General features: G+C 37.9%; 10 protein-coding genes across 10 annotated transcripts; 6 read left to right on the top strand and 4 right to left on the bottom strand.

The window, feature by feature from the left end:
- Positions 1–267: 267 nt before the first annotated feature.
- V1514DRAFT_345165 (ubiquinol-cytochrome C reductase hinge domain-containing protein) lies at positions 268–1,080 on the top strand (the record flags this gene model as incomplete). Its single annotated transcript, XM_066929221.1, has 4 exons — positions 268–330; positions 589–757; positions 828–957; positions 1,017–1,080. The coding sequence occupies 4 exons, from the start codon at positions 268–270 to the stop codon at positions 1,078–1,080; spliced, it is 426 nt and encodes a 141-aa protein (XP_066780840.1).
- Positions 1,081–1,807: 727 nt separating this feature from the next.
- Positions 1,808–3,758, top strand: V1514DRAFT_338361 (guanine nucleotide binding protein, alpha subunit). The gene is made up of 6 exons (XM_066928827.1): positions 1,808–1,906; positions 1,966–2,223; positions 2,320–2,504; positions 2,563–2,723; positions 2,777–3,274; positions 3,338–3,758. The coding sequence occupies exons 2-6, from the start codon at positions 2,097–2,099 to the stop codon at positions 3,435–3,437; spliced, it is 1,071 nt and encodes a 356-aa protein (XP_066780839.1). The 5' UTR covers positions 1,808–1,906; positions 1,966–2,096; the 3' UTR covers positions 3,438–3,758.
- A 20-nt stretch (positions 3,759–3,778) lies between these two features.
- Positions 3,779–3,988, top strand: V1514DRAFT_322601 (uncharacterized protein; the record flags this gene model as incomplete). Its single annotated transcript, XM_066926125.1, has 1 exon — positions 3,779–3,988. The coding sequence occupies one exon, from the start codon at positions 3,779–3,781 to the stop codon at positions 3,986–3,988; it is 210 nt and encodes a 69-aa protein (XP_066780838.1).
- A 192-nt stretch (positions 3,989–4,180) lies between these two features.
- On the bottom strand, positions 4,181–6,220 carry V1514DRAFT_338357 (uncharacterized protein). The gene is made up of 3 exons (XM_066928826.1): positions 5,049–6,220; positions 4,577–4,992; positions 4,181–4,504 (listed from the first exon to the last, which is right to left on the bottom strand). Exons 1-3 carry the CDS (start codon positions 6,014–6,016, stop codon positions 4,308–4,310), a joined length of 1,581 nt encoding a protein of 526 aa, XP_066780837.1. The 5' UTR covers positions 6,017–6,220; the 3' UTR covers positions 4,181–4,307.
- Positions 6,221–6,271: 51 nt separating this feature from the next.
- Positions 6,272–7,883, bottom strand: V1514DRAFT_338353 (mitochondrial carrier domain-containing protein). Its single transcript, XM_066928825.1, has 5 exons — positions 7,499–7,883; positions 7,281–7,428; positions 6,870–7,218; positions 6,633–6,814; positions 6,272–6,550 (listed from the first exon to the last, which is right to left on the bottom strand). The coding sequence occupies exons 1-5, from the start codon at positions 7,608–7,610 to the stop codon at positions 6,457–6,459; spliced, it is 885 nt and encodes a 294-aa protein (XP_066780836.1). The 5' UTR covers positions 7,611–7,883; the 3' UTR covers positions 6,272–6,456.
- A 1,272-nt stretch (positions 7,884–9,155) lies between these two features.
- Positions 9,156–9,865, bottom strand: V1514DRAFT_338349 (TOM7 family-domain-containing protein). The gene is made up of 4 exons (XM_066928824.1): positions 9,799–9,865; positions 9,651–9,726; positions 9,542–9,575; positions 9,156–9,484 (listed from the first exon to the last, which is right to left on the bottom strand). The coding sequence occupies exons 1-4, from the start codon at positions 9,826–9,828 to the stop codon at positions 9,454–9,456; spliced, it is 171 nt and encodes a 56-aa protein (XP_066780835.1). The 5' UTR covers positions 9,829–9,865; the 3' UTR covers positions 9,156–9,453.
- A 133-nt stretch (positions 9,866–9,998) lies between these two features.
- On the top strand, positions 9,999–11,461 carry V1514DRAFT_338346 (uncharacterized protein). The gene is made up of 6 exons (XM_066928823.1): positions 9,999–10,208; positions 10,267–10,291; positions 10,354–10,689; positions 10,757–10,852; positions 10,904–11,041; positions 11,105–11,461. The coding sequence occupies exons 1-6, from the start codon at positions 10,111–10,113 to the stop codon at positions 11,384–11,386; spliced, it is 975 nt and encodes a 324-aa protein (XP_066780834.1). The 5' UTR covers positions 9,999–10,110; the 3' UTR covers positions 11,387–11,461.
- Positions 11,462–11,574: 113 nt separating this feature from the next.
- Positions 11,575–13,295, top strand: V1514DRAFT_338343 (uncharacterized protein). Its single transcript, XM_066928822.1, has 3 exons — positions 11,575–12,251; positions 12,310–12,390; positions 12,442–13,295. The coding sequence occupies exons 1-3, from the start codon at positions 11,630–11,632 to the stop codon at positions 13,224–13,226; spliced, it is 1,488 nt and encodes a 495-aa protein (XP_066780833.1). The 5' UTR covers positions 11,575–11,629; the 3' UTR covers positions 13,227–13,295.
- Positions 13,296–13,541: 246 nt separating this feature from the next.
- Positions 13,542–16,322, top strand: V1514DRAFT_322595 (Cullin; the record flags this gene model as incomplete). Its single annotated transcript, XM_066926124.1, has 8 exons — positions 13,542–13,582; positions 13,706–13,778; positions 13,878–13,894; positions 13,948–14,018; positions 14,079–14,152; positions 14,204–14,371; positions 14,421–14,562; positions 14,620–16,322. The coding sequence occupies 8 exons, from the start codon at positions 13,542–13,544 to the stop codon at positions 16,320–16,322; spliced, it is 2,289 nt and encodes a 762-aa protein (XP_066780832.1).
- Positions 16,323–16,520: 198 nt separating this feature from the next.
- V1514DRAFT_338335 (uncharacterized protein) lies at positions 16,521–18,177 on the bottom strand. The gene is made up of 2 exons (XM_066928821.1): positions 16,767–18,177; positions 16,521–16,709 (listed from the first exon to the last, which is right to left on the bottom strand). The coding sequence occupies exons 1-2, from the start codon at positions 17,919–17,921 to the stop codon at positions 16,548–16,550; spliced, it is 1,317 nt and encodes a 438-aa protein (XP_066780831.1). The 5' UTR covers positions 17,922–18,177; the 3' UTR covers positions 16,521–16,547.
- Positions 18,178–22,092: the final 3,915 nt, after the last annotated feature.

The raw sequence follows: 22,092 nt of genomic DNA, 5'->3' as shown, positions 1-22,092 counted from the left end.
GACAGCCAACCAACCGCAAATTTCTCCTTCACCATCTCGCGCATTTGCGGTGTTATACGCTCAAACGTATACAACATTATGGTGGATGCGTCGAGCAAACGTATTGCTACACAAGACCCTTAAACGCCTCAGCGCAAACCGAAACCTCGAAAACGCAGGGAAAAAGTGTCGTGAGCGCTTTCCCCGAGGATTATTGAAGTCAAAGACCGTTCCCATTCGACCAAGGTTATAATTTTTTTTTTTTTGCTTCTTGAATCCTCAATCAAAATGACTGTCCTGCAAGGTTTTTTTGAATCGATTTTCCCTGCTATCAAGGCCGAGGAGCCAGTTGTAAGTCGCGAGCTATTTTTTTTATTTTTTTTTGAATGCTGGAACAATTGCACTTGATGAATGCCGGCAATTTGCCAATCATTTTTTTGGTTAAAGTGAACAATTGGACAGTTATTATGTTTATGGATTTGTTGTGGGCAATGATTCTGGATTATCTTTTTTTTTTACCAGATCAAAACTGATCAAGTTATTTCTGGAAGCAACTTTATTATTGCAAGAGAATTCATGTTTTTAATTAAATTAACATTTTTGTTGTAGGCCGAAATTGTCACAGTCGCTATTGAAGTCGAGGGAAAGCCTGAAGATGTTGAAAATGCCATTGAGCAAGTCGTCGAAGATGTGATTGAGGAAGAAGAGAAGGAGGAGGAAGAGGAGGAAGAAGAGGAAGAAGAGGAACCAGAAGACATCTTTCCAGTCATTCAAGCCGGTAGGTTTAATTGAATTTTTTCATCATGCAAAAGTACAATTAAGAAATTTGCTAATACCTTATAATTAAGAATGTGCTGAATCCAAGATATGTCATCCGTTCAAGCATCATTTCGATGAATGTGTAGAACGTGTCACCAAGGCTCAAGAACAGGATGGCTATGATGAATTAGAGTACAAGGAAGACTGCATTGAAGAATTGTAAGTGTGCAATTCACTTTTTTTATTTTTTTTGCTTTTGCTAATTGGTAATCAATTAGTTTTCATTTATCTCACTGTGTCAACGAATGCGCAGCTCCAAAGCTGTTTGCTGCTCTTAAATAAATTAGATTTTATTTATTTTCCTGATACTTTGATAAATCCACCTCCGCTTCAAATTGCATAAATTTTTTTTTTTTTTTTGGTTTCAGAAGGCGTCATATGCAAAGGTTTTTTTTAAAAAAAATTATATTTTTGGCGAACGCCCAGTGATCAGATTAAAAAAATAATTACATAGTATTCTAATATTTACGATTCGCCATGAAAACACGTTCATTTACGCTATATTTTCTAAACACCGATCGAAGATGTAGCAAACTTGTAGGCCTAAATAGCTCTTCCCATTAGTTCACATACACTGAAGATTTATTTATATTGTATAAAGAAACAAAAGAGAGCACATTTTCGAATTTGAAATTGTCACTACATATCTTTCAACATTTCATTGTGATAAGAGGTTGATTAATATAAAATCCAGGTCACAATAATTTTGTAAATTTTAAAATATCTCAACTACTAATTACAACTAAATCAATAATTCGAAATTAATATTGATGCGGCAGCTAAATGATTGATTGATGGAATCACCGCTGTCAGCTAACATATACGACCATCTAAAAATTTTCTAACCTTGCAGCTACCTCATATATTCCTTGAACATTATCGCACGTAAGACAGTAATGCAAGTTTAGTTGCACATGGCAGGTACGTTTTACGTTGAGTCATTCATTCATCAATTAATTGCGATAACTATCGTTTGCGCGGAACAAACAAAAATTTGTTTGCTTACTCACGTAAGGGTTTTATTTGGCAACTGAATTTCATTAATATTTTTTCAACTTCTTCTTTTCTTTAGTGTGGCTCTTTCTTGTATGTATTGAATTTGGATTTGGTATGTATATGAGGTATTGATCAGAAGACGCCTGGAATTTATTTATTTGCAGGTTATAGAACAAGGTTACAAGTACGCGTTCAATCACTTCGGTGGTTCTTATCGCAAAATAACACGTCGATTTACTTATACACGATTGTGGGAAAAAATCAACAGTTTCATTAAAGAAAAAATTTAAAAAAAAAAAAAAATGGGTGGATGTCTATCAAGTGAAGAAGCACACGATGCTCAGGAACGCAAACACAGTGCCATGATTGACAAAACCATTGAGGAGGATCACCGGCGGGCTCAAAAAGTCTGCAAAGTATTACTACTAGGTAGGATGTATTTTTTTTTAAAAAAATCGCCTTGGCTACCATTTGTTTTGAGTGATGTTTTTGGTTTTTGTCAGTTTTTCTAATTTTCAATTGTAGGATCCGGAGAAAGTGGCAAGTCCACAATTGTTAAACAAATGAAGATTATCCATCAAAATGGATACTCTCCAGAAGAGTTACGACTTTACAAGGGAACAATTTACAAAAACTTGTATGAATCCATTCGCGGAATTCTTGACGGAATGCAAATTCTTGGTCTAGAACTCACGTATGAGGAAAACAAAGCAAGTTTATCGTTTTATGCGTCACTTATGGTGTCGTTCTTTACTAACAATGTTTAAGTCTTATGCTGAATATTTTAATGGTTTTCATCTTGAAACTAATCCATCATCATCATTGGATCCGGAATTCGCAGATGCCGTGAAGGCCATATATAAGGATCCTACCATTGCACAAGTTTTGGAGAGGCAAACAGAATTTTATTTAATGGACTCAACAGTTTAGTAAGAAATTTTTTTTTGTTTAGAAATTGTTCTATTCTGACCAAGATGCATAGTTTTTTGAATGGGATTGATCGAATAGGTGCGGTTGATTACCTTCCCACAGAAACCGATGTTTTGCGAGCCCGAATAAAAACAACAGGAATATTTGAAACAAAATTTCCAATGAATCAGTTGATGATCCATATGTTTGACGTTGGCGGACAACGCAGCGAGCGGAAAAAATGGATTCACTGCTTTGAAGGTGTTACGCTTATCATATTTTGCGTGGCGTTAAGTGAGTATGACCAAGTTTTGCTTGAAGACTCAGAGCAAAACCGCATGCTCGAAAGCATGATTTTATTTGACTCGGTAGTCAACAGTCGATGGTTCGTGAGAAGCAGTATCGTATTGTTTTTAAACAAGGTCGACGTTTTTCAGGAAAAATTAAAGAAGGTGCCATTAAGTTTGTGGTTTCATGATTATGATGGTGGTGATGATCTAAACAAGGCAGCCAAGTTTATTCTTTGGCGATTTACTCAACTAAACAGGAGCGGGTTGAACATCTATCCTCAGTAAGTTATTGCATCAACGCCCTTTTTTTCAAACATGATTTCTTATTAACAAATTGTTTTTAGCTTGACTCAAGCTACAAATACCAGTAACATTAGACTAGTTTTTGCAGCAGTGGAAGAAACAATCTTACAAAATTCATTAAAAGATTCGGGCATTCTTTAATATATATACTAAGATGAATTTATATTTCAATATCCCAGATCTTTCAGAACTTTTCACGTTTTGATCAATTTTTACTTTAATTTTTGTTTCAATGTTTAAATGGCGTTTAACATCATTATTGGCGGGGTTTCTTTTGGTGTGAGATTTGGAATGCTGATTTTGGTTGTAGTTGTAGTTTATTTATTAGACTTAGGCTTAGGGGTAATTTCTGTCCAATAGGGTGGTGACACGCTTACGTAATGTAGACTTCGTCAGTCCACCCTCGCTGCCCTTGCTGTTTTCTTTGTATTCTCGCATTTGAACATTTTTTTTAGTTTCAAATTTCCCCCTTCATCGCAATCATGCAGGCTCTTTTTCGCTCCGTTGCTCGTACCACTGCCACTCGGGCTCCAACTATCCGCCAGGTCTCTCCTGTGATCAGAAGAGCTGCTTACAGCACCGGCAAGCGAACCGGCGCTGCTCCGCAGAAGGTTGAAATTGAATACTACCTTCTTTCAGCACTACTTGCCGCGCCTGGCGTTTACATTTTTGCCACTCACGTGGGCAAGTAAGCAAAAGTAAAGATCAGCAACCTTTAAATCGGAAAGTAACCATCTCCCGTAACCGAAGGCGCAATTAATTGATTGTCAAACGCAAAATATTGGTGGATCAAATGGGCAGAAGAATATGATTTTTTTTTCTATTACGAATTGGGAGAAGGGCAAGAGCAAAGAGAGGTTAGCAAATTAAAAAAATTGTTTTCAGTATGCTTTATTGTTATTTTCAAGAAGTACAATATGTGTTGATATATATATATAATATATGCATTATGCTTACTCCGAGTTAACTTTCACTTTGTTGATTGTCTTTTTTTTTCTGTCCTTAGTCCGTTCATCCAGTATTACGAAGGGTGGGGTCAAAATAAGGCAGTCCTAATACCTCAAATACTTTTTTTTCTGAGGCTTCAATTGAATCTGCAGTTGTATCAATCAATTCTCCAGTTTCGCGGTTTGTGAGTCCATCGCTGTTAAACTTGAGACCTTTATTTTTCGCATAAAGACGAAGATCCCGCTCAAATGTGGTCGCTCCTAAATATTGATTAGAATTCTTTCTTTTGATTTTTTTCTTTTTTTTTTTTGCTCTTGCCGCCAATTTCTTACCGGTCCAACCTACCACGGCTGGTCCCATGATGCTCCAGTCAACACAGATAATATCGACCCTGTAATATTTTACCTGTGCTCCTACTTCCGGTATTGTCGACCAAACAATAAAAGCCAGATCTAACCGACTTTTTGGCTCCTTTTTTTTACTATCACTACTTTCGTGATTTAGGCTACTTCCAGAAAGAACATCGCAAATTAATCGTGCTATCTTCAGTTGCTTTAAAAGTTTAGCCAAAAACTCGTGTTGTTCTCCAGGCATGCTGCCGGGAACTCCAATTATGATATCAACATCAGAATGAGATATGGCACCTCGCCTGTATGATCCACAGATTACCGACAATGCTTTAGGTTCAATCATTGTTGCGTGGTCTTGAATTTTGTTTCCAATGTACTTGACCTGCTCATGGCTTAATCTGTAAAAATCAGTTAGTTTTGTCTCCGTAGAATGTGACTTTGAATCATTACACACTTTTGCTTAAATTCTTGATAATAATTAATTCCTGCCTTTTGTGATTTCGAAAGCGAGTCCCATCCGTGTTCTTTGACATCTTGTTCGTTTCTCCATCCAAACTTGTTATACCAATCATTTGCCGTACGACTACCAACTCCCCAAATATTATACATTTGCTGAATGGCTTGAAATTTAAGTGTTTCCAGTTTGAATAATTCCGATTCTATATTTCCAGTATTCAGATATTCCTGTACAAGCTTACTAACTTTTCCTCCGCACCCGGTAAGTCCTTTGACATCTTCAATACTTGTGATCTTTTCAGGATAGGACTTGATCGAAGCAATAGCCGAAGAATAAGCACGAATACTAACTTCATTATTTTCAAGTTGTCGTACAAGACGCACTTTTGTCAACGCAATTACAAGTTCTTGATTAACACATTCAAGCGGATGAGGGCGTTCACACGCATATCTTTTTAAAAAAATCGCATCAATTGCAGAATTGCCTCTTTTTGCGACACGTTGTTTTTTAACCAAATTAGATTCTTGTTCATGATTGCTCGCATGCGGCCTCTTCATATCTAATTCCAACGATTGTTTTGACATTGACGAGACATCACCATCATCATGTTCGTATATGGTAAAATTTCGAATATTTTGCAACGTGTTATTTTTCTTTAGAGAACTTAGCCAAGCTGAATTAACAAATGATACCCCAGTTCTTAGACATCCAAATCGTCGCAACTCCATTTTGACTCTAGTAACGTTATTAATATTGCCAATCACAACTTGTGCTTGTGAATAGTCAAAAGTTACAGGAGCATGTAAGTTTTTTAAAATTTCAAATAGTTCCGATAGTTCGGTATCTGAAAGATGAACAGGAAGTACTGTGACTGGCGGTAAATCGCTAAGATCTGTAAGGCATTGAGTTTTTACGACGTTGCTGTTGTTATTGCTGTTGTTGTCATGCGACAACATTATTATCATTGGGAAGGCGTGCTTTCAATTCGTTCACGGACCAACGTGTCATTCTGAATAATAACAATCAAAATATTGACATCTCACTTTTCATGAATGTGATCATGTATGTAATTTAATGCTGATCTGGTAAGGTACTCATTAAATTATACTTACAGTTCTTATCGAGCCGCATCAATGTTGAATATAATATGCAAGCTGGCCAAGTTGCTGGATTCAAACTATTTTTATTAATAAACATCATAAATTTATTAAAAAACTTATGTACGTTATATAAGACAAATATCAGATGTTTAAAATACACAAATTCATATATAAAGGGCATTTCATTTATCTTGTCCAGTGAATTTGTAATAGTTATACAATTACACGTGAAATTCGGAAAAAATAAATACAACGGTACGTGCTTCGATGAAAAAAAAAAACGCCAGAGTATGCGAGTACAAATTTTAAATCTCATATTTCAAATACTTTTTTGTATTTTCATAAACCACAAACGTAACACATGTGGCGGGAACAACTCTTAAAAGATTGGGAATCAGACTGTCACTTAATATTAGCTCATGATTTGGGCAAATATATATACATATATCTATATATATAACTCATAAAAACACACACTTACCCTTTATAAAATCCCAAGTATCCTTCTGTCTGATATGTTTTTTTTACAACATCAGACAGGGAACGGTACACATTATCCGCATCGTATCGTTGAAGACGGGAACGAACAACTTGATATGGATACATAAACAGGCTTGCCACAATTTTAGAAAATGCAGAAAATGTGATGAATTGTGACGTGGACTGAATAAATGGAAATAGTTAACCTAATGCCAGAATAATATTATGCAACACTTACCAGCTGGACGTGGCCGTTAGCTTGCCGATTCAAATACCACGTCTTTAATTTTTCATAAACCATAAGTTGAATGGCACCATGTCCTACTCCAAGCAGACTGGGCAGAAACCCCCTGTAAAACCCTCGTATGCCTTCGTGTCGGTGTATCGTTAAGAACCCGTCCACCATGCTTTTATATGCACCATCATGCGTTGAACTGGTGGATAACATTCGAGTTTTGATAACCCAAACCGGATTGGTAAGTAATACCGTTATAGAACCAGAAGCCATGGCACTGGCCAAGTAATCTATCGAACCGAGACCCTGAGCTCCATAGTAAATATTGAGTTCTTGCTTTATTGTTTCGTACCTGATTTAGTCAGATAAAACAAAAAAATGTATATTTAGTCACATCATATTACTACTACTCACCAGTAAAAATAGGACGCCCAACTGGTCGTGTTCCCAACAAGATTCGGCACCAAGCCTCTGTATATTTCCTTGAACGGAGAATTTGACGAACGTAATTCATTTGCTATTTCGACCGCACGGCCGAAGTGAAATTTTTTTCGATTATCAACTACGGTAGTCAGCCTCGCTTAACATTTTTCTATCATTATTAGCTCAAGTGAATAATCAATACAACATACTTTGCAACCGGACTTTTATCAAATCTAACGGATGAACAATGAGAGTAGTGGCACAACCGGCAGCAAATCCAGCTACCGCATCCACTTTTTTGTTTTTCGGTTTTGTAGACATGACCCTTTTTCATATAATATTATGTTTTATATTTATTTTTTTTTGCAAGTTTGCTAAGAAATATTTATCGATAGTAGCGTAGGGTTCAGGTCGCACTACTTCTGATTGACGTCAAATACGTACAACATGTCAGCAACCCAATATTTGAGCAAAAAGTAAGAAAAGACTTGTTTTAAAAAATGCTAAAACCAATTTTATAAATTAAAATTTCATAACTGCTGCACCGTCTTAATTGTACACTGCAATTGAAAAGTGTGCAACTATTCAATTTCATGAAAAGTTGTGATTTTTACGCGCTCAGCTTAGATTAGCTTTAACAAAAAATAGGATCACGTGAACGGATAAGAATTCTCGCGCGCCTGTTTGTTTGTTTACATTTTCATTGGCTTCCAGTGAAACTGTGACCGGAACATTTTTTTACTTTTTTGGCGTTCTCTCACCTCGAATTCGTGTTAAGGGACTTCGTCAGACCGGTATGGTCGCAGCATACGTGGCGGAGATTCAATCACCTGACTACATACACGGGCTATAACGCGCAGCCTTAATGAATGTTCTTTATGATTGCGGTTGGAACTTGGAATTTCGTCTGGATATTGCATGGCACGGTCATTCAAAAGATTAGCAAGTCATCATAGACACAGAACTGGTATAACGAAGGTACGGGCGAGGCAGGACAAAAACCGACAAGTCAATAGGTATTAAGCTGTAGAATATAATATAAAGATATAGAGGGGTTTAGAGAGTTAAGATAAGATACATTGTTTATGAAGTGACGAGGCGCAAGCTCTATTTGTATTGCTTTACTGGTATGGAGTATGTGAACCCACCCTTTGCTTAGAGCCAGAGCATGACTTCTTCCTCCAATTATTCATCACGCCTTGAAGCTCAAGCCGACTACCGACCCACAAAGGTTATGGCGGATAGACATTGAGCCAGCAACAGAATAATTGAAAGCTAGGATCAAGGTACACTGAATATTGAATTGAATTGAATTTAATGTGACAAAACTTCATCATACAATGGTAAATCTAAGTTTAACGTAGTTTGATATCACTAATTTTTCAAAGTGAAAAAAGGGCATGAAAATAATTAATCAGCCGGGATATTATGTGATACAACAGAATAACAGAAATGATAAACAACGCAAGTTTCGAGCTGTTACAACGACTTATAAAAAGCAACTTCCAAAAATCAGAAAATGGCTGGAATGGACTTTACAAGTGTAGAAGATCGAACCATTTACAAGCTCAACGTGACTTTGCGTCGAGACTTGAGAACATATTATATAGTAGGCCCAGAGCTAACTATTGTGCATCTTCAAAAAGTCACTATGCAATGGACGACTACTTGTTCACATTAAAAAATGCCCCGATTCATTGGAATAAAGAGCTGTTAAATCGAGTTCACGCTGTTTTAAAACACGGTAAGGTCATCATCATTCATTTCGTGCCATGTCACGTTTAGGAAGGTGTTGGCCACGTTCATTTAAAAAACAACACCTTTCAGTAGCACTTATAATCAGTCTAATTTGTATAATGTAACTTGCCATGCTAGAAATATACAGTTTTTTTTGTGGATTGTCGGTGTCTAAAAAATAGTAATAACCTAAAATTACAGAGTAGTTATTGCTTAACTTCTGTCTATAGTTCAAAAACACCTATTTAAAAATGAAAATATTATTGAGCTTTAAAGATGTTCGGCTTCCGATAAATATAATAATACATTGCACTGTAAAGTAAATAAGAGTTTTATACATAAATCATTAAAGATTTCAATGCCCCCCAGCATCACTAGGCATCAATATGACCATTTTAAACTAGGTACCCTACTCATTATATCTCGTTTATGCGTTTGGTGAAAACGGAGAAACAATACTAGTAAATATTAGCTATTTAGGATTCAGCGGAAATATGACTAGCAACTATACTCACTCGATCAAGCTAAGACCAGGGCTCTGAGACCAACCTATTCGAGCACTGTCAGTAATCTGTCTTTTCTTAAATGTTTATTCTATAAATATATATATATATGTATATATACCCAGGTAAACAACCAATGGCACCAAGCCATATCGAAATGTAACCTGAACGGCTTCGTGAATGCGGACAAGTCTCTCCTACACACATGCTCGTTAGTATAATACTCCTCCAACAACTATTAAAAAATTTAAATCATATTTTTGCATTACCTTAGACTCTTCTGAAAGTGTATAGGCCATGTTGAATTAATATTTAAAATCTAAATTTCAATTACAGATGCAAAAAGATGGGCAAATCGGGGGTTTTATAAATTTAAAAAATAATTTCGCCCCAAAGTTACCCTGCCGAGTTTTACATTTTGTACAATGTATCATATAAGCGAAGATAGTTTACTAGTTAGCTAGTTTGTTGGTAATGCATCAAAAGCAGTTATTTACTATTTTGTATTTTATATCTGACTAGACTAGGGCAATGATTGCTAGACGGGGAGGTTTTTGAAATTGCTTGTATATCTTTAGAGCATGTCTGTTGTCACAGTTACAGAGACTTTGCGGATATCAGCACAGGCAACTGATTTTCCTGTTGCTGATATACTGTATGCGCAAAAGCAAACTGCTGGGTAAGCAGCGAGAACCGTAAGCTAAGGTCATCTAACTTTTGACTAACTTATCAATTAGATTCACGTTTACGCATGGTTTACTGGTTCGTCAAGTGGTTTTTTGTTTGTGTGATTGTCTATTGTTCTGACAAATGAGTCTTTTTAGATCGGACAATTGAGTGTCGTGATTATTCTCTTTACGTTTATCCGATTTTTTATATTTGCTAGCGGCACGCACGAATTGGCTCATAATAATGACAACGAAAATCAACTTAAAAAGAAAAAATCTTCTATTTTGAGACCGACGGCGCAAGTTCCGGCTCGCTCGATCTTGGCTAAAACCTACTACAATGTGGAAACACATCCACCCGAATCGTTGGACTGGCTGAACGTTCTGGTCGCGCAGACTATATCACAACTGCGTGAAGATGCAAGGTCAAACAACAATATTTTACATAGCTTGGACAGGATTCTTAATGGGGATTATTTGCCTGGATTTCTGGTGCGGTTTACCCAATGAATATTGAGATAATAATAATAAGAATAATAGTGATTTACTTTGTTTCTAGGACACAGTACACGTTACAGAAATTGATATTGGAGAAGAATTTCCTATTTTTAGCAACTGCACGATACATCCATGTGCCAATGACAACGGACAGCTGGTACGAAGGGAAATTATGCCTCAAGGGTTAATGATGATTAATTTTTTATAGGAAGCACGCATTGACGTTGATCTGGCAGACAGCATTACCCTGGGAATCGATACTCGCATTCTTATTAATTATCCAAAGCCTTTAATGGCAATTCTTCCAGTGTCGTTATCGGTATCGATTGTGCGATTCTCTGGACAGGTAAGCTCAAACTACATTTTACAGTATAGTTATTATTATTTGCAATAGTTAACACATGTGAAGCTCACGTTGTCGTTTAAATCCACTCCTGAGACGCAATCAGAACGAAAAACTACGTTAACTTTTTCGTTTGCTCCAGATTACAGACTAGAATTTTCAATAAGATCATTAGTAGGCTCGAGGTCTAGATTGCAAAATCTTCCAAAGATTTCACAATTGCTAGAATCTCGAATTAGAAAGTGGTTTGTGGAACGATGTGTTCAACCTAGGTTTCAAGAAATTACATTGCCATCAGTTTGGCCCCGGCGGAAGAACACGCGAGAGGTGGTGACAACAGTTTGGTAATTTAAAATTTTTTTGTAAATAGATCTTGTAAAACAGCCTAATTCGGAATAAAAATGTTTGTAGTTGTTTGTGAACGTGCTGACCATCCTCCGAGGCTGACTCCGGGCCACGCCATTACGTTACAATGACATCAAGATTAACAAGCCCCGATTATTCCGGTGTTTTTATTTGATTTGATTGACTACCCAGTTAGTTATTTGTTATAGTTCTCTCTCTATTTGTGATCAATTAAAAATATTTACAATGCTGATTAGAAAACTGAGACCATTGACAACGGATTGCAAAAGATTGTTATCTTCGAAGATCCAAATCTTGGAAGCAAAAAATGTGGCCCTATATCCATTTCCAGTTGTTACAAATTCTACTAATAATATCGACAAGAGACAGACAATAGTGATTCTTGGGTCTGGGTGGGGTGGATATAATTTATTACGACACATTGATGCGAAGTATTACCGGTGTGTCGTCGTTTCTCCACGTCCATACTTTATTTTTACACCACTCCTTGCATCTACTGCGGTCGGCACGTTAGAGACCAGAGTCGCTATTGAAAGTGTTCGAGATAAAGGTATGGGATGGCGAAAACTTGCAGACGTTCTTAATCGACAGCAAAAGGACACACTTTCGTCCATGGAATTCGTTCAAGGTGTAGCTTCTGATATTGATGTGAACCATAAAACTGTGACGATTCAACCAAGATTAGACAGCGTGCCATGGGATGCCCAATTTCAGATTCACTATGACAAGCTGGCAATAGCTGTTGGATGCTATTCACAAACGTTTAAAATCCCCGGCGTAAAAGAACATGCTTTTTTTTTAAAAGATATTTCAGATGCTTTGAAAATCAGAAATCGCATTTTAGAAAGTTGGTATTTGGTTTTATCATATTTATATTCTCCAACATTGACTAAGTCTTGTAATAGAATTTGAAGCAGCAAACCTGTTTTTGGTGTCAGAAGAAGACAAAAGAAAATTGCTACATTTTTGCATTGTTGGTGGTGGTCGTATGTAAAACATATAAATTGTGAGTAGGTTAAAGCTAACAAAGGATAAAGCAACTGGGGTTGAATTTTCGGCTGAATTGCATGACTTGATCGTGCAAGATCTTTGTTTTCATTATCCGGCCTTGATGCCTTACATTCGGATTACCTTATTTGACGTAGCGAAGGGTATTTTAGGCGGGTTCGATAAATCTCTTTCCGAATACGCAGAGAAGCGGTTCCAACGTCAAAACATAAGTATCAGAACCAGCGTTCGAGTTGAAGAAGTAACAAAAGATGCTATTCGGTTGAAGAATGACAAGGGCGTAGAAGAGGTTATACCATACGGGGCACTCATTTGGTCTACCGGATTGGCCCCCAACCCGTTTGTTGCGAACTGTTCACATCTAGTAAAAGATAATAGGCAGGGTTTAGTGACAGATGAATATTTGAATGTGTACAGGAAAGGTAGCGATGGTGGCCAGGTTGTAGATCTTGATATTTTCGGTATTGGTGATTGCGCACAAATTGAAGAAGGTTTGCTTCCAGCTACGGCACAAGTCGCTTCTCAGAAAGCTTTGTACCTTGCCAAGGATCTTAATCAGCGTGCAAGCGAAAGATCAAAGGGTAAAAAATATGAGTCAAAACCGTTTGAATTCAACAATCGCGGAATTATGGCCTATTTAGGTGGCTGGCGTGCCATTATGCAAGGAAGTAACAATGAGGTGAAAGGCCGAACTGCTTGGCTTCTTTGGCGTGGTGCTTACTTCTCCATGAGTGTCAGCATCAAAAATAAGATCTTAATCCCAGTTTATTGGTTCGCTAATTGGCTTTTTGGAAGAGACATTTCCAGATTTTGAAAACAATAGTGGCATAACTTATAAAATAGTCTATTCTTCGAGCAAACCTTTGTACGTTTTATTGTTGAGATAGTTTTCTATATTGTTATTTTCAAATATGCCAATCATTGCCCTGTAAATTCAACTCGTTTAAAAAAAACCAGATTATTCATGTCGTGTGTGGAGAACTTGTCGCAGTACAAATATATAGGGTTAGGTCGTGTTCTATGGTTTGGGGTATAAGCGACCACAGATCACGACCTACTCAATAGAATAACTGACAACACCTCCTGCTTCACTTTACTTCGATCACAGAAAAACACGTTTCAGTGAACAATGGCACCTACTGAAGCCACCGGTGACTCCTTGTCGTCGACGTGAGTAATTATTTTCTATTTGTAAATATCGTTTAGATTTATTCCGGCTGAATGCGATTCGCATTTCAAGCGATTTCGGTACCTAGATTAGTCGTATGGACTTTTTGCTAACTGATGCTATAGATGGTCAATAGTAGAGCTGGGGATAGACAAGATTCTTGCAAAGAATCTGGAAGAGGGTTTGACACCTTCGCTGGTAAGTTACGATGGATCTGACACGTGAAGAAATATTGAGAGTGTACCCGGCCACAAAGCCGTTTTTCATGGTTGCTAATTATCTTTATTTTTTTTATAGTATATGAAAATCTATACGTATGGGAACTAGCCAACGTGTTTGGTTTTTGTCACTAATTATATTTCCCTAGTGCGATCTATCAGTTTTGTACCGCTGCAAGACCAAGCCAACAGATCGGTCAACCTTCACCTGCAAGAGGCGGTATGGCAGAGTGTATAGGTCTAATAATTAAATTCATATGCTAACTTCGTTGTTTTATAGCCCAGCTTCTTGGGGCCGATCTTTATAATAATCTCACCTCTTACCTAAAAAATCATCTTGCATCGATTGAAACTGTGAGTTAGTGTAACACATATTTATAATATTACTTGTTAATACTGGTAAAGGAAGCAGATCAGTATTCCGATGAGAGCTTAATAAAATATTACATCAAAACCTGGAATCGCTATACGACTGGTGCCCGATATCTTAATCACATTTTCGAGTATCTGAATCGACATTGGGTGAAAAGAGAACGCGATGAAGGTCGACGAAACGTATATGACGTGAACACTGTAAGTGCGCCTTTGTTAATTGGTTTGAAGTATAATTCTGACAGCAAAGTTATGTCTTGTTAAATGGCGAACCGAGTTTTTTGATTCAGTTCAGCATCGGTTAATGGAGGCTGTTTTAAATTTAATTGAGAAGCAACGAAACGGCGAAACTATTGAGACCATGAACATTAAAAATATAGTTCAATCATTTGGTAGGCTTTTATTTTCTATTCTTCTCAGTTTTTTTTTTAATTAATTGGTATTGTTAGTATCTTTGGGCTTGGATGAGCATGATTCTAAAAAAGTCAGTCTTGTCGTTTACAAAACTTGCTTCGAGGCTCCATTTATTTTAGCTACAGAAAGTTATTATATAGCTGAATCTGCACAGTTTGTTACAGAGAACAGTGTTGTTGATTACATGAAAAAAGCTGAATCAAGGCTTCTTGAGGAAAATGCTCGAGTGCAAATGTACCTTCATCAGAGCACGGAAAAAGTTCTAATGAAAGTTTGTGAAACTGTACTCCTTAACAATCACGCGGAATTAATACGCGAAGAATTCTTGAATTTACTTGAATCAAACAGACAGGAAGACCTTAAACGGATGTTTTCACTTCTTTCAAGAATACCAGGAGGCCTTGGTAATTTGTATGGAAAATTTGAAGCACATGCACGAAAGCATGGCCTGGCTGCTATCGAAAAACTGTCGAACGAATCTGGCGACACAGTTGAACCGAAAGCTTATGTGGACGTCTTACTCGACGTGCATAAGCAATATTCACATCTTGTACAAATTGCATTTTCAAGTGACGCTGAGTTTGTGAAGTCCCTTGACAATGCATGTCGTGAATTTATCAATCGTAACAAGATTTGCCAGTCGCCGTCCTCAAAATCTCCTGAGCTTTTGGCCAAATATGCTGATGGCCTGTTAAAAAAGTCAGGAAAAGCTGCGGAGGATTCGGATTTGGAAGGAAAGCTTGCAGATATTATGACGGTTTTCAAGTATGTTGACGATAAGGATGTTTTCCAAAAGTTTTATTCTCGGATGCTGTCGCGAAGATTAGTGAATGGCACGTCATCTTCTGATGAGGCTGAATCGACGATGATATCTAAACTAAAAGAAGTTTGTGGCCATGAATATACGTCGAAACTTACTCGCATGTTTCAGGATGTGACAATGTCTCAAGAAATGCAGGGTCAATTTCGTGAATACTTAGGCACAGTTCATGATTCTTCGGAGCCGCGTATCGATTTTAGTGTGCTTGTTTTAGGTACAGGCGTCTGGCCATTGACCGCACCAAGTACAACGTTCAATCTGCCGGATGAACTTGTGAAAACTTATGAGTTGTTTGCCCAGTTTTATTCCAGAAAGCATGAAGGTCGCAAGCTGACCTGGTTGTGGAACTTATCTAAGGGAGAGCTAAAAGTTGCTTATCCGAAAGGAGCGTCCAAGGTTGGATATACTTTTCAGGTGTCGACCTATCAGATGGCAATTTTGTTGGCATATAACAGAGCAGATTTTTACACGTATGAAAGGCTGCAAGATATAACTGCGCTTTCGAAAGAATCTTTGGTTGGATCACTTTCTATTTTGGTAAAAGCTAAGGTATTGTTGTTAGAGGGAGCTAAGGAAGTTGGCGAACCTGGTAGCAGATATAAACTTAACCTTGATTTCAAGAGTAAGAAAATTCGAGTCAACCTCAACCTCCCACTCAGGTCGGAGCAGCGACAAGAAACTGAGACGACGCATAAGACTATTGAAGAAGATCGCAAGATGCTAATGCAGAGTGCAATAGTTCGAATCATGAAAGCCAGAAAAGTATTGAAACATGTTGTCTTGGTTCAAGAGACCATCGCTCAAATTAAAAGTCGTTTCACGCCCAAGGTTCCGGAGATCAAAAAATGTATCGACTTTTTGATTGAAAAAGAGTATTTAGAACGAATAGATAACGATCGCTACAGCTATCTAGCTTAAGATCGGTTTATTTTAATTTCTTTTTAGTTTCTTTTCATATGAAGAATATTTTTTAAAGAAAAATTGAATCTTTGTCGGTTCAGTATTTTTATATTTATGCGAAGTATTAATAAGTACTTTTCGTCTCTTTTTTTTGTGAATTTGGTAGGGAGTTTTTAAAACTAAAAAAAAAAAAAGATTACAAACAGATTGAAATAGCTGTATTTCAAATAATAATGCTAATATTTAAATCAATCCACTACCACCACTGACCCTTTCGACTACTCTGAATATACTTATTGTAAATGTCATCAACCACATGAGCAACACCATGAATAAAAAAGCAGCTAGGCCTCGTTGACGCCGACATATTGGGCCGTTGTATGGCAGATCATTGTCGTCCTGTATCTAGTTAAATATAAATGAATTAACACCAGTTAACACCAGTTAACAACATAAACTTACAATAATATCATCACTCCGGCATATCCACTGCTTGTCGTATAATGTATTGAATGTTAATGACAGGTTAGCGCTCGACAAAATTATAAACAAAACGTCAAGCATAATCAATTTGACTTTGTCCTTAGCGTCCCGTAAGCCTAATGGTTTTCCTGAATATTCATCGTACGTTATGTATACTAAATAAACCAAAGCGATGCTTTGCACGCATATTGCCATGATGGTCGAAGGTTGTTGAACCAAAGGTTCCGGTGACAGGTTTTTAGACAGTCGGTAAACACTTACTGCAAGCCCCAATGCACCCAGCGAAATAACAAAGATTGCAGAGCGCAGGGTTAATGGAACGTAAGGATTATCTAATAGTAATACCCTGAAATTTAACTTCCAATTGCCTTTACGATGCTTTTCTGTTAGTTCTGCAGTCATGTGAAATTGGGAAGCAACACTGGTAGTAGAATACGCTGACAAAGTACGCGTCCTCTCCCTTGTTCCGGCATTATTTTCCGAGTGTTGATGTCGTGCGGTTTGTGGAACAGCCGGTAAGGCTAAAGCATCACCCAGTCTTGCAACCACGCCCGTGCTATGCTCTCGACTAGGATTCCATGATCCCGAAAGGTCCATTTGCTCTTCTAAATCTGATATAGAAATTATGCGATGCTTTTGATGCATATATGTTTCGTCAATTTGTGTTTGCAATGGTATTGAACCAATTTTGCCATTCTGCAAAGATGCGTTGGAACTTAACACTGCGTGATGGTTGTCAATATCTGGCGCATCATGAAGCAGCAATGAGTTTTGTGTTCGCTTTTGATCTGGAAGTTGCGAATGGCTTGCAAATTGTTTCCAACGAGTCTTATCTGGATCCAATATTAATTGAGAAAGAGGTATTGTTGTCTTTGTTGCTGCCAATATCGGAGAATTAATCTCATTATCAAAATTAGATGAATCCTTAGTGCTAGACGTTTGACGATCAAGATCATTAGAACTTAAAAATGTTGTATATTCTTGCTGCTGGAGATGTTCGGTTGAATTCTCCGCCCATATCGGAATTGCCCGAGGTTTCAAAAGTGCAGTTGGAGCCACATAGTTTTCAGTCTCACTTGATGTCGTCCTTGGCTCCGACGAGGACGATAATTCCTGTTCTTGGGAAACAACCATGATTAAGCAGTAAAATAATTGCAAACGCAAAAGAAAATCCCAGTTATGTAATATTAAAAATAGTCACAATAGTTTCTAATATTTATCATAATTCGTGCATGTTGATATTGTTGATATTGGTTTGTTTTAATTTTGCTGGTCACTTTTGAATAATTATTAGCGCCGGAGTTAATACAATTTAACTGCAGTGCAGCCTTTTCAGATGACGCAGTGACAACACGGACAACACGGACAACACGACTATAGCGACTTGTATGATTAGATCGTGACAAACCACTATTTGTTATTTATCTATCTATATATATATATTTGTACAATTAGTAATTACGATTTACGAAGGCACTCTTTTTTATCATGTCATCTCAAGTTTGTCAAATTCGCAATTAGTAGTCAATGAGTATAGCGTAGTTATGGTTAAGTTAACGTGCTAAGTTAACGTGCGTTTTACAATCTACGCGCAATTAAAAGAACACGAGCTGCCGTAATTTAAATTGTCAAATTTCTTCAAAAAAAAAAATTATACTCGTAAAGATATATTACGTCAAAATCTGGTTAACTGAAGGTAAGATGTCAAGTTATGATCACAATTAAATTGCGCTGCGAAAGTGTCAAAACGCACGGGTTGTTTACATAACGCCCAACTGCGCGGGGAAATAAACAATGGCTGAACAATTACTTCATGAGCTTCCTCGATATCCACACTTCTATCCGCACAATATTGGCGTGAAAAAAACAGCCAAGTACCAATAAGGTATGTCTGTGTTTGATTTTATTCAATTAAAAGGCTTACTAAAATTATATTTGGTAGATTTTATGTGCGCACGATTCTTTAAAAGTGGCCAGAAATTGTGAATGCAGCGTTGGCTCACTGTTAGCCGAAGTGACGTACGGCGTCGTGTCCGCACAGCAGTTTCATGACCGCTCTAAATGGTCACGGTGAGCCGAATTAATGTACGACAACCGTGACCAGGTACGAACGTGTTTTGTACATCAAGGTGATAGGTTGCTCATGTCATTTGGTAATTGACGTGCCTTCGGGGGGAGGGTTCCACGTTGATGTTGGCTGTGTGACAAAATCACGAGTGAAGATCTAAATCAATAGGGAATAAATTGATTTTATTGCCCGAGATCAAAGTTTTGATGTGCGATCAATGCACGATTTAAGTCGCGGTCAGCCGACGTAATTCCCGGCGGCCACGGTCAATTGCAAATATATAGTTCCAATTATGAGCTTGACAAGTCGACATGAGGAGAATATCACCGCCATGATCTTCAATTTTTAATAGTTTTTTTATTTATATTCTTTGAGGTCAGGTGCATGGCATGAAGGAAACGAATCACGTAATATTATTGGTGGACGGCGTTTCTTAATAAAGGGTGAGTTGAATTATTTAATTTTCTAGGGACCTAGCTGATTATGTTAGAAAAAATGTCGATATTTCTCGTCCGAGAAATAACATTTTTGTTTTCGAATTACTTTGGCATGATTCGCATATCATAAGTGACGATATTGGGCAATAGTCGTTGTATCATGGTCAAAAAAAAAACACATTTTGATAACGGTAAGCCGAAGTTATGCCGGCGGCCGAGGTCAGATACAAATGTGCACTGCCAATCACGATGAGATGTGGCGCATGTTGTTGATAGTTGACGTGCCTTCGGGAGGGTTCACACGTCGGCGTACATGCTCTCGAGAATCTCACAAAATGACCTTGAATTATCGATTTTATTGCTCGAAAATCACGTATTGCTGGTCACGGTGGATTGAAGTCATGCCGGCTTCGTGGCCAACTAGTCATGGCCGATTTCGTCATACGAAGACATCGCGTACATTGCCGAAAGTTGGCGTGCCTTCGGGGGGAGGGTACACGCGTCAACCTGGATGTGCAGCAAGAAAACTTTATTGTCAAGTATTGACCATCGCGGCATATCTGCTAAACTAAAAGTTCTTCAGCAACTTTGCTGCAGTGACATCGTATTGTGGTTTTTCCAGGACTGGGGCCATTTGGGAGCAAATATCAACACTCCAGAGCACGCTTCGGTATAAATCAGCCGGTTCCGGTTTCATTCGTTTTTTGTTTGTCGCGTTTCGATATTTGGTTAAATATTATTCGAGTTTTTTTTATCATGTCATTTCGCCTGAGACTGGTTCGCGTTGTCTGCCAGTCTTTTGAGCTTGTCATTTTACAGCTTTTTTTTATTTGATGTGTTGCGATGTTGGATGGTACAATTTTTATGGCGCGATTTTTCCTGAGACTGGTTTGCTTTGTCTGCCAGTGTTTTGAGCTTTTCGCAATAGAAAAAATTAGATTGGTCTTGGACAATAAGATTTCATTGTTTGTATGGCTTGCATAAGCTCATTTCAAATTTTTTACTTTACCAAATAAATCAAGTTTACAATTGCCTGATTAGTACATATCACTTAAGCGTTTCTGTCGTTGTCCGGGCATCGCGTCGCGCTCGCGCACTTTTACTTACTTGCAGTTTCTCACAAGCATTTCCTCCATCCATTCTGCTTTCTTCAAAAGTTGTTGTAATTTTATCTAATCAGGTATTTAAAATAAGATCTATTAGAATGATTTACCAGGACCAAGCTCTATTTGTTTTGACGCAAACCCTGCAACTCTCATCAAAATGTGACTGGCGCGTTACTGGTATTGTATCAATGATTTGATTCATGATAGCCCCCATCTAATGATCAGTTTTCTACTCTTGATTATTGGCTCAACTTTAAAAATCATATCACGGAACGCATATCCCGGACCAAAGTGGCAGTGGCACTGATATCCCATCTGGGGGGTCGCCGTCAGGGGGTCTTCGGTGTGGCATTACGAACTCTTTACTTTGTGAAAACAGAGACAGAGGAAACGTCAATCCCGCGAGTATAATAATAGACGCACACCGGATTTGAACCTGTGAACTCTGGGGATCTATCTCAGGGCCAGTGGTATGTTTAAAAAAAAAAAAAAATTGTTATTGTAAATATGGTTTAAGCCTATAAGTTTAACTTGAGTTACAATGCACATCATACAATCGGTCCGCACGGGACACAGCCTGCACACATGTCACTGGATTCCTTTCTTCCCCCGGCAGGCACGAGCTCTCGCGGGCGTTCTTCAATCGGACTTACCAGCTCATCACATTGCGTAAACCTTCACTGTGCCCTCAACCGCTGAGAAACGACTCGGAACATTGGCTCAAGCGCTGGCGCACGGTGGAACGGCTTTATAAGTGGCGACCTCTCGCTGCGGAAGCAGCTCACCTAGTCTCATTAGATCATCTCACCACATCATCACTTTTCTCACCGGAATGGCTACTCGACCACAACAAGGCCGGGCTGTCAGACCCTTCCCAATGTGCATTGTGTCAAGAGGGGCTGGATACTGCAGCCCACCGCATCTATGAATGTCCCTTGGTTGCTATACACTGTGACTTCTGGTCACCCCAGGAGATTCTGTCAGGACCCCTGGAAATTGGCCGGGCCAAATTCCATGCTGCCGTTGTCTCGGCCATACAGAATTTGCGCCACGCACGTCGGCGTATCCCGTTTCACGGGGACCCTAGTGAAACCGCGATTACCATTCGGTCTGCCTTTGTTGGGAGCCATTCAAGATAGATAGCCAATAGTTTGAGGAGTCTCTGGGTTCTGTGGGTATCCTTTGTTCTTCCTGCTTATTCCTTGTAATGCTTATTGCTCTTTTTGTTTCTTCTTCCTCTTTTCATATTACTTTTATGCTGTGGTATACTTATTTGCTCTACTTTCTTATATGTCTATATGGTTGATGTTCAATATCTATTTATAGAAAAATATAAATCGGGGTGCTATATGGCTCCTTTTTAATAAAATAAAAAAAAGTTCCCTTGTTTTCTTCAAACAGGTTATTGTATACTTGCAAAAGTATTTTCCTGTATCATTGTTTTCTTTAGATGGATGTAATATATGAAGTCTTTTAAAAAAAAAAAAATTAACCCTGAGTTTTTTTTTTTATCTTAACTAGGACACTAGGTGCCGCTGACGTGTATTATCTATTCATAATATCGATATAAGAAAATAGGACATGCCCTCATGAATGCTTGGAAAATCATACAAAAAACACAAAAAAAACAGAAAATCATAGCCATCAACAACAATAAAGAACGTCAAATCAGTAAATCACGATATAAACAGTAA

Source organism: Lipomyces japonicus, assembly GCF_038497905.1.
Source record: "Lipomyces japonicus strain CBS 7319 unplaced genomic scaffold V1514scaffold_74, whole genome shotgun sequence".
In the NCBI taxonomy this organism is placed as follows: Eukaryota; Fungi; Ascomycota; class Lipomycetes; order Lipomycetales; family Lipomycetaceae; genus Lipomyces; species Lipomyces japonicus.
The sequence above is the reverse complement of the archived record's forward strand: the minus strand, read 5'-3'. Positions and strand labels throughout refer to the sequence as shown.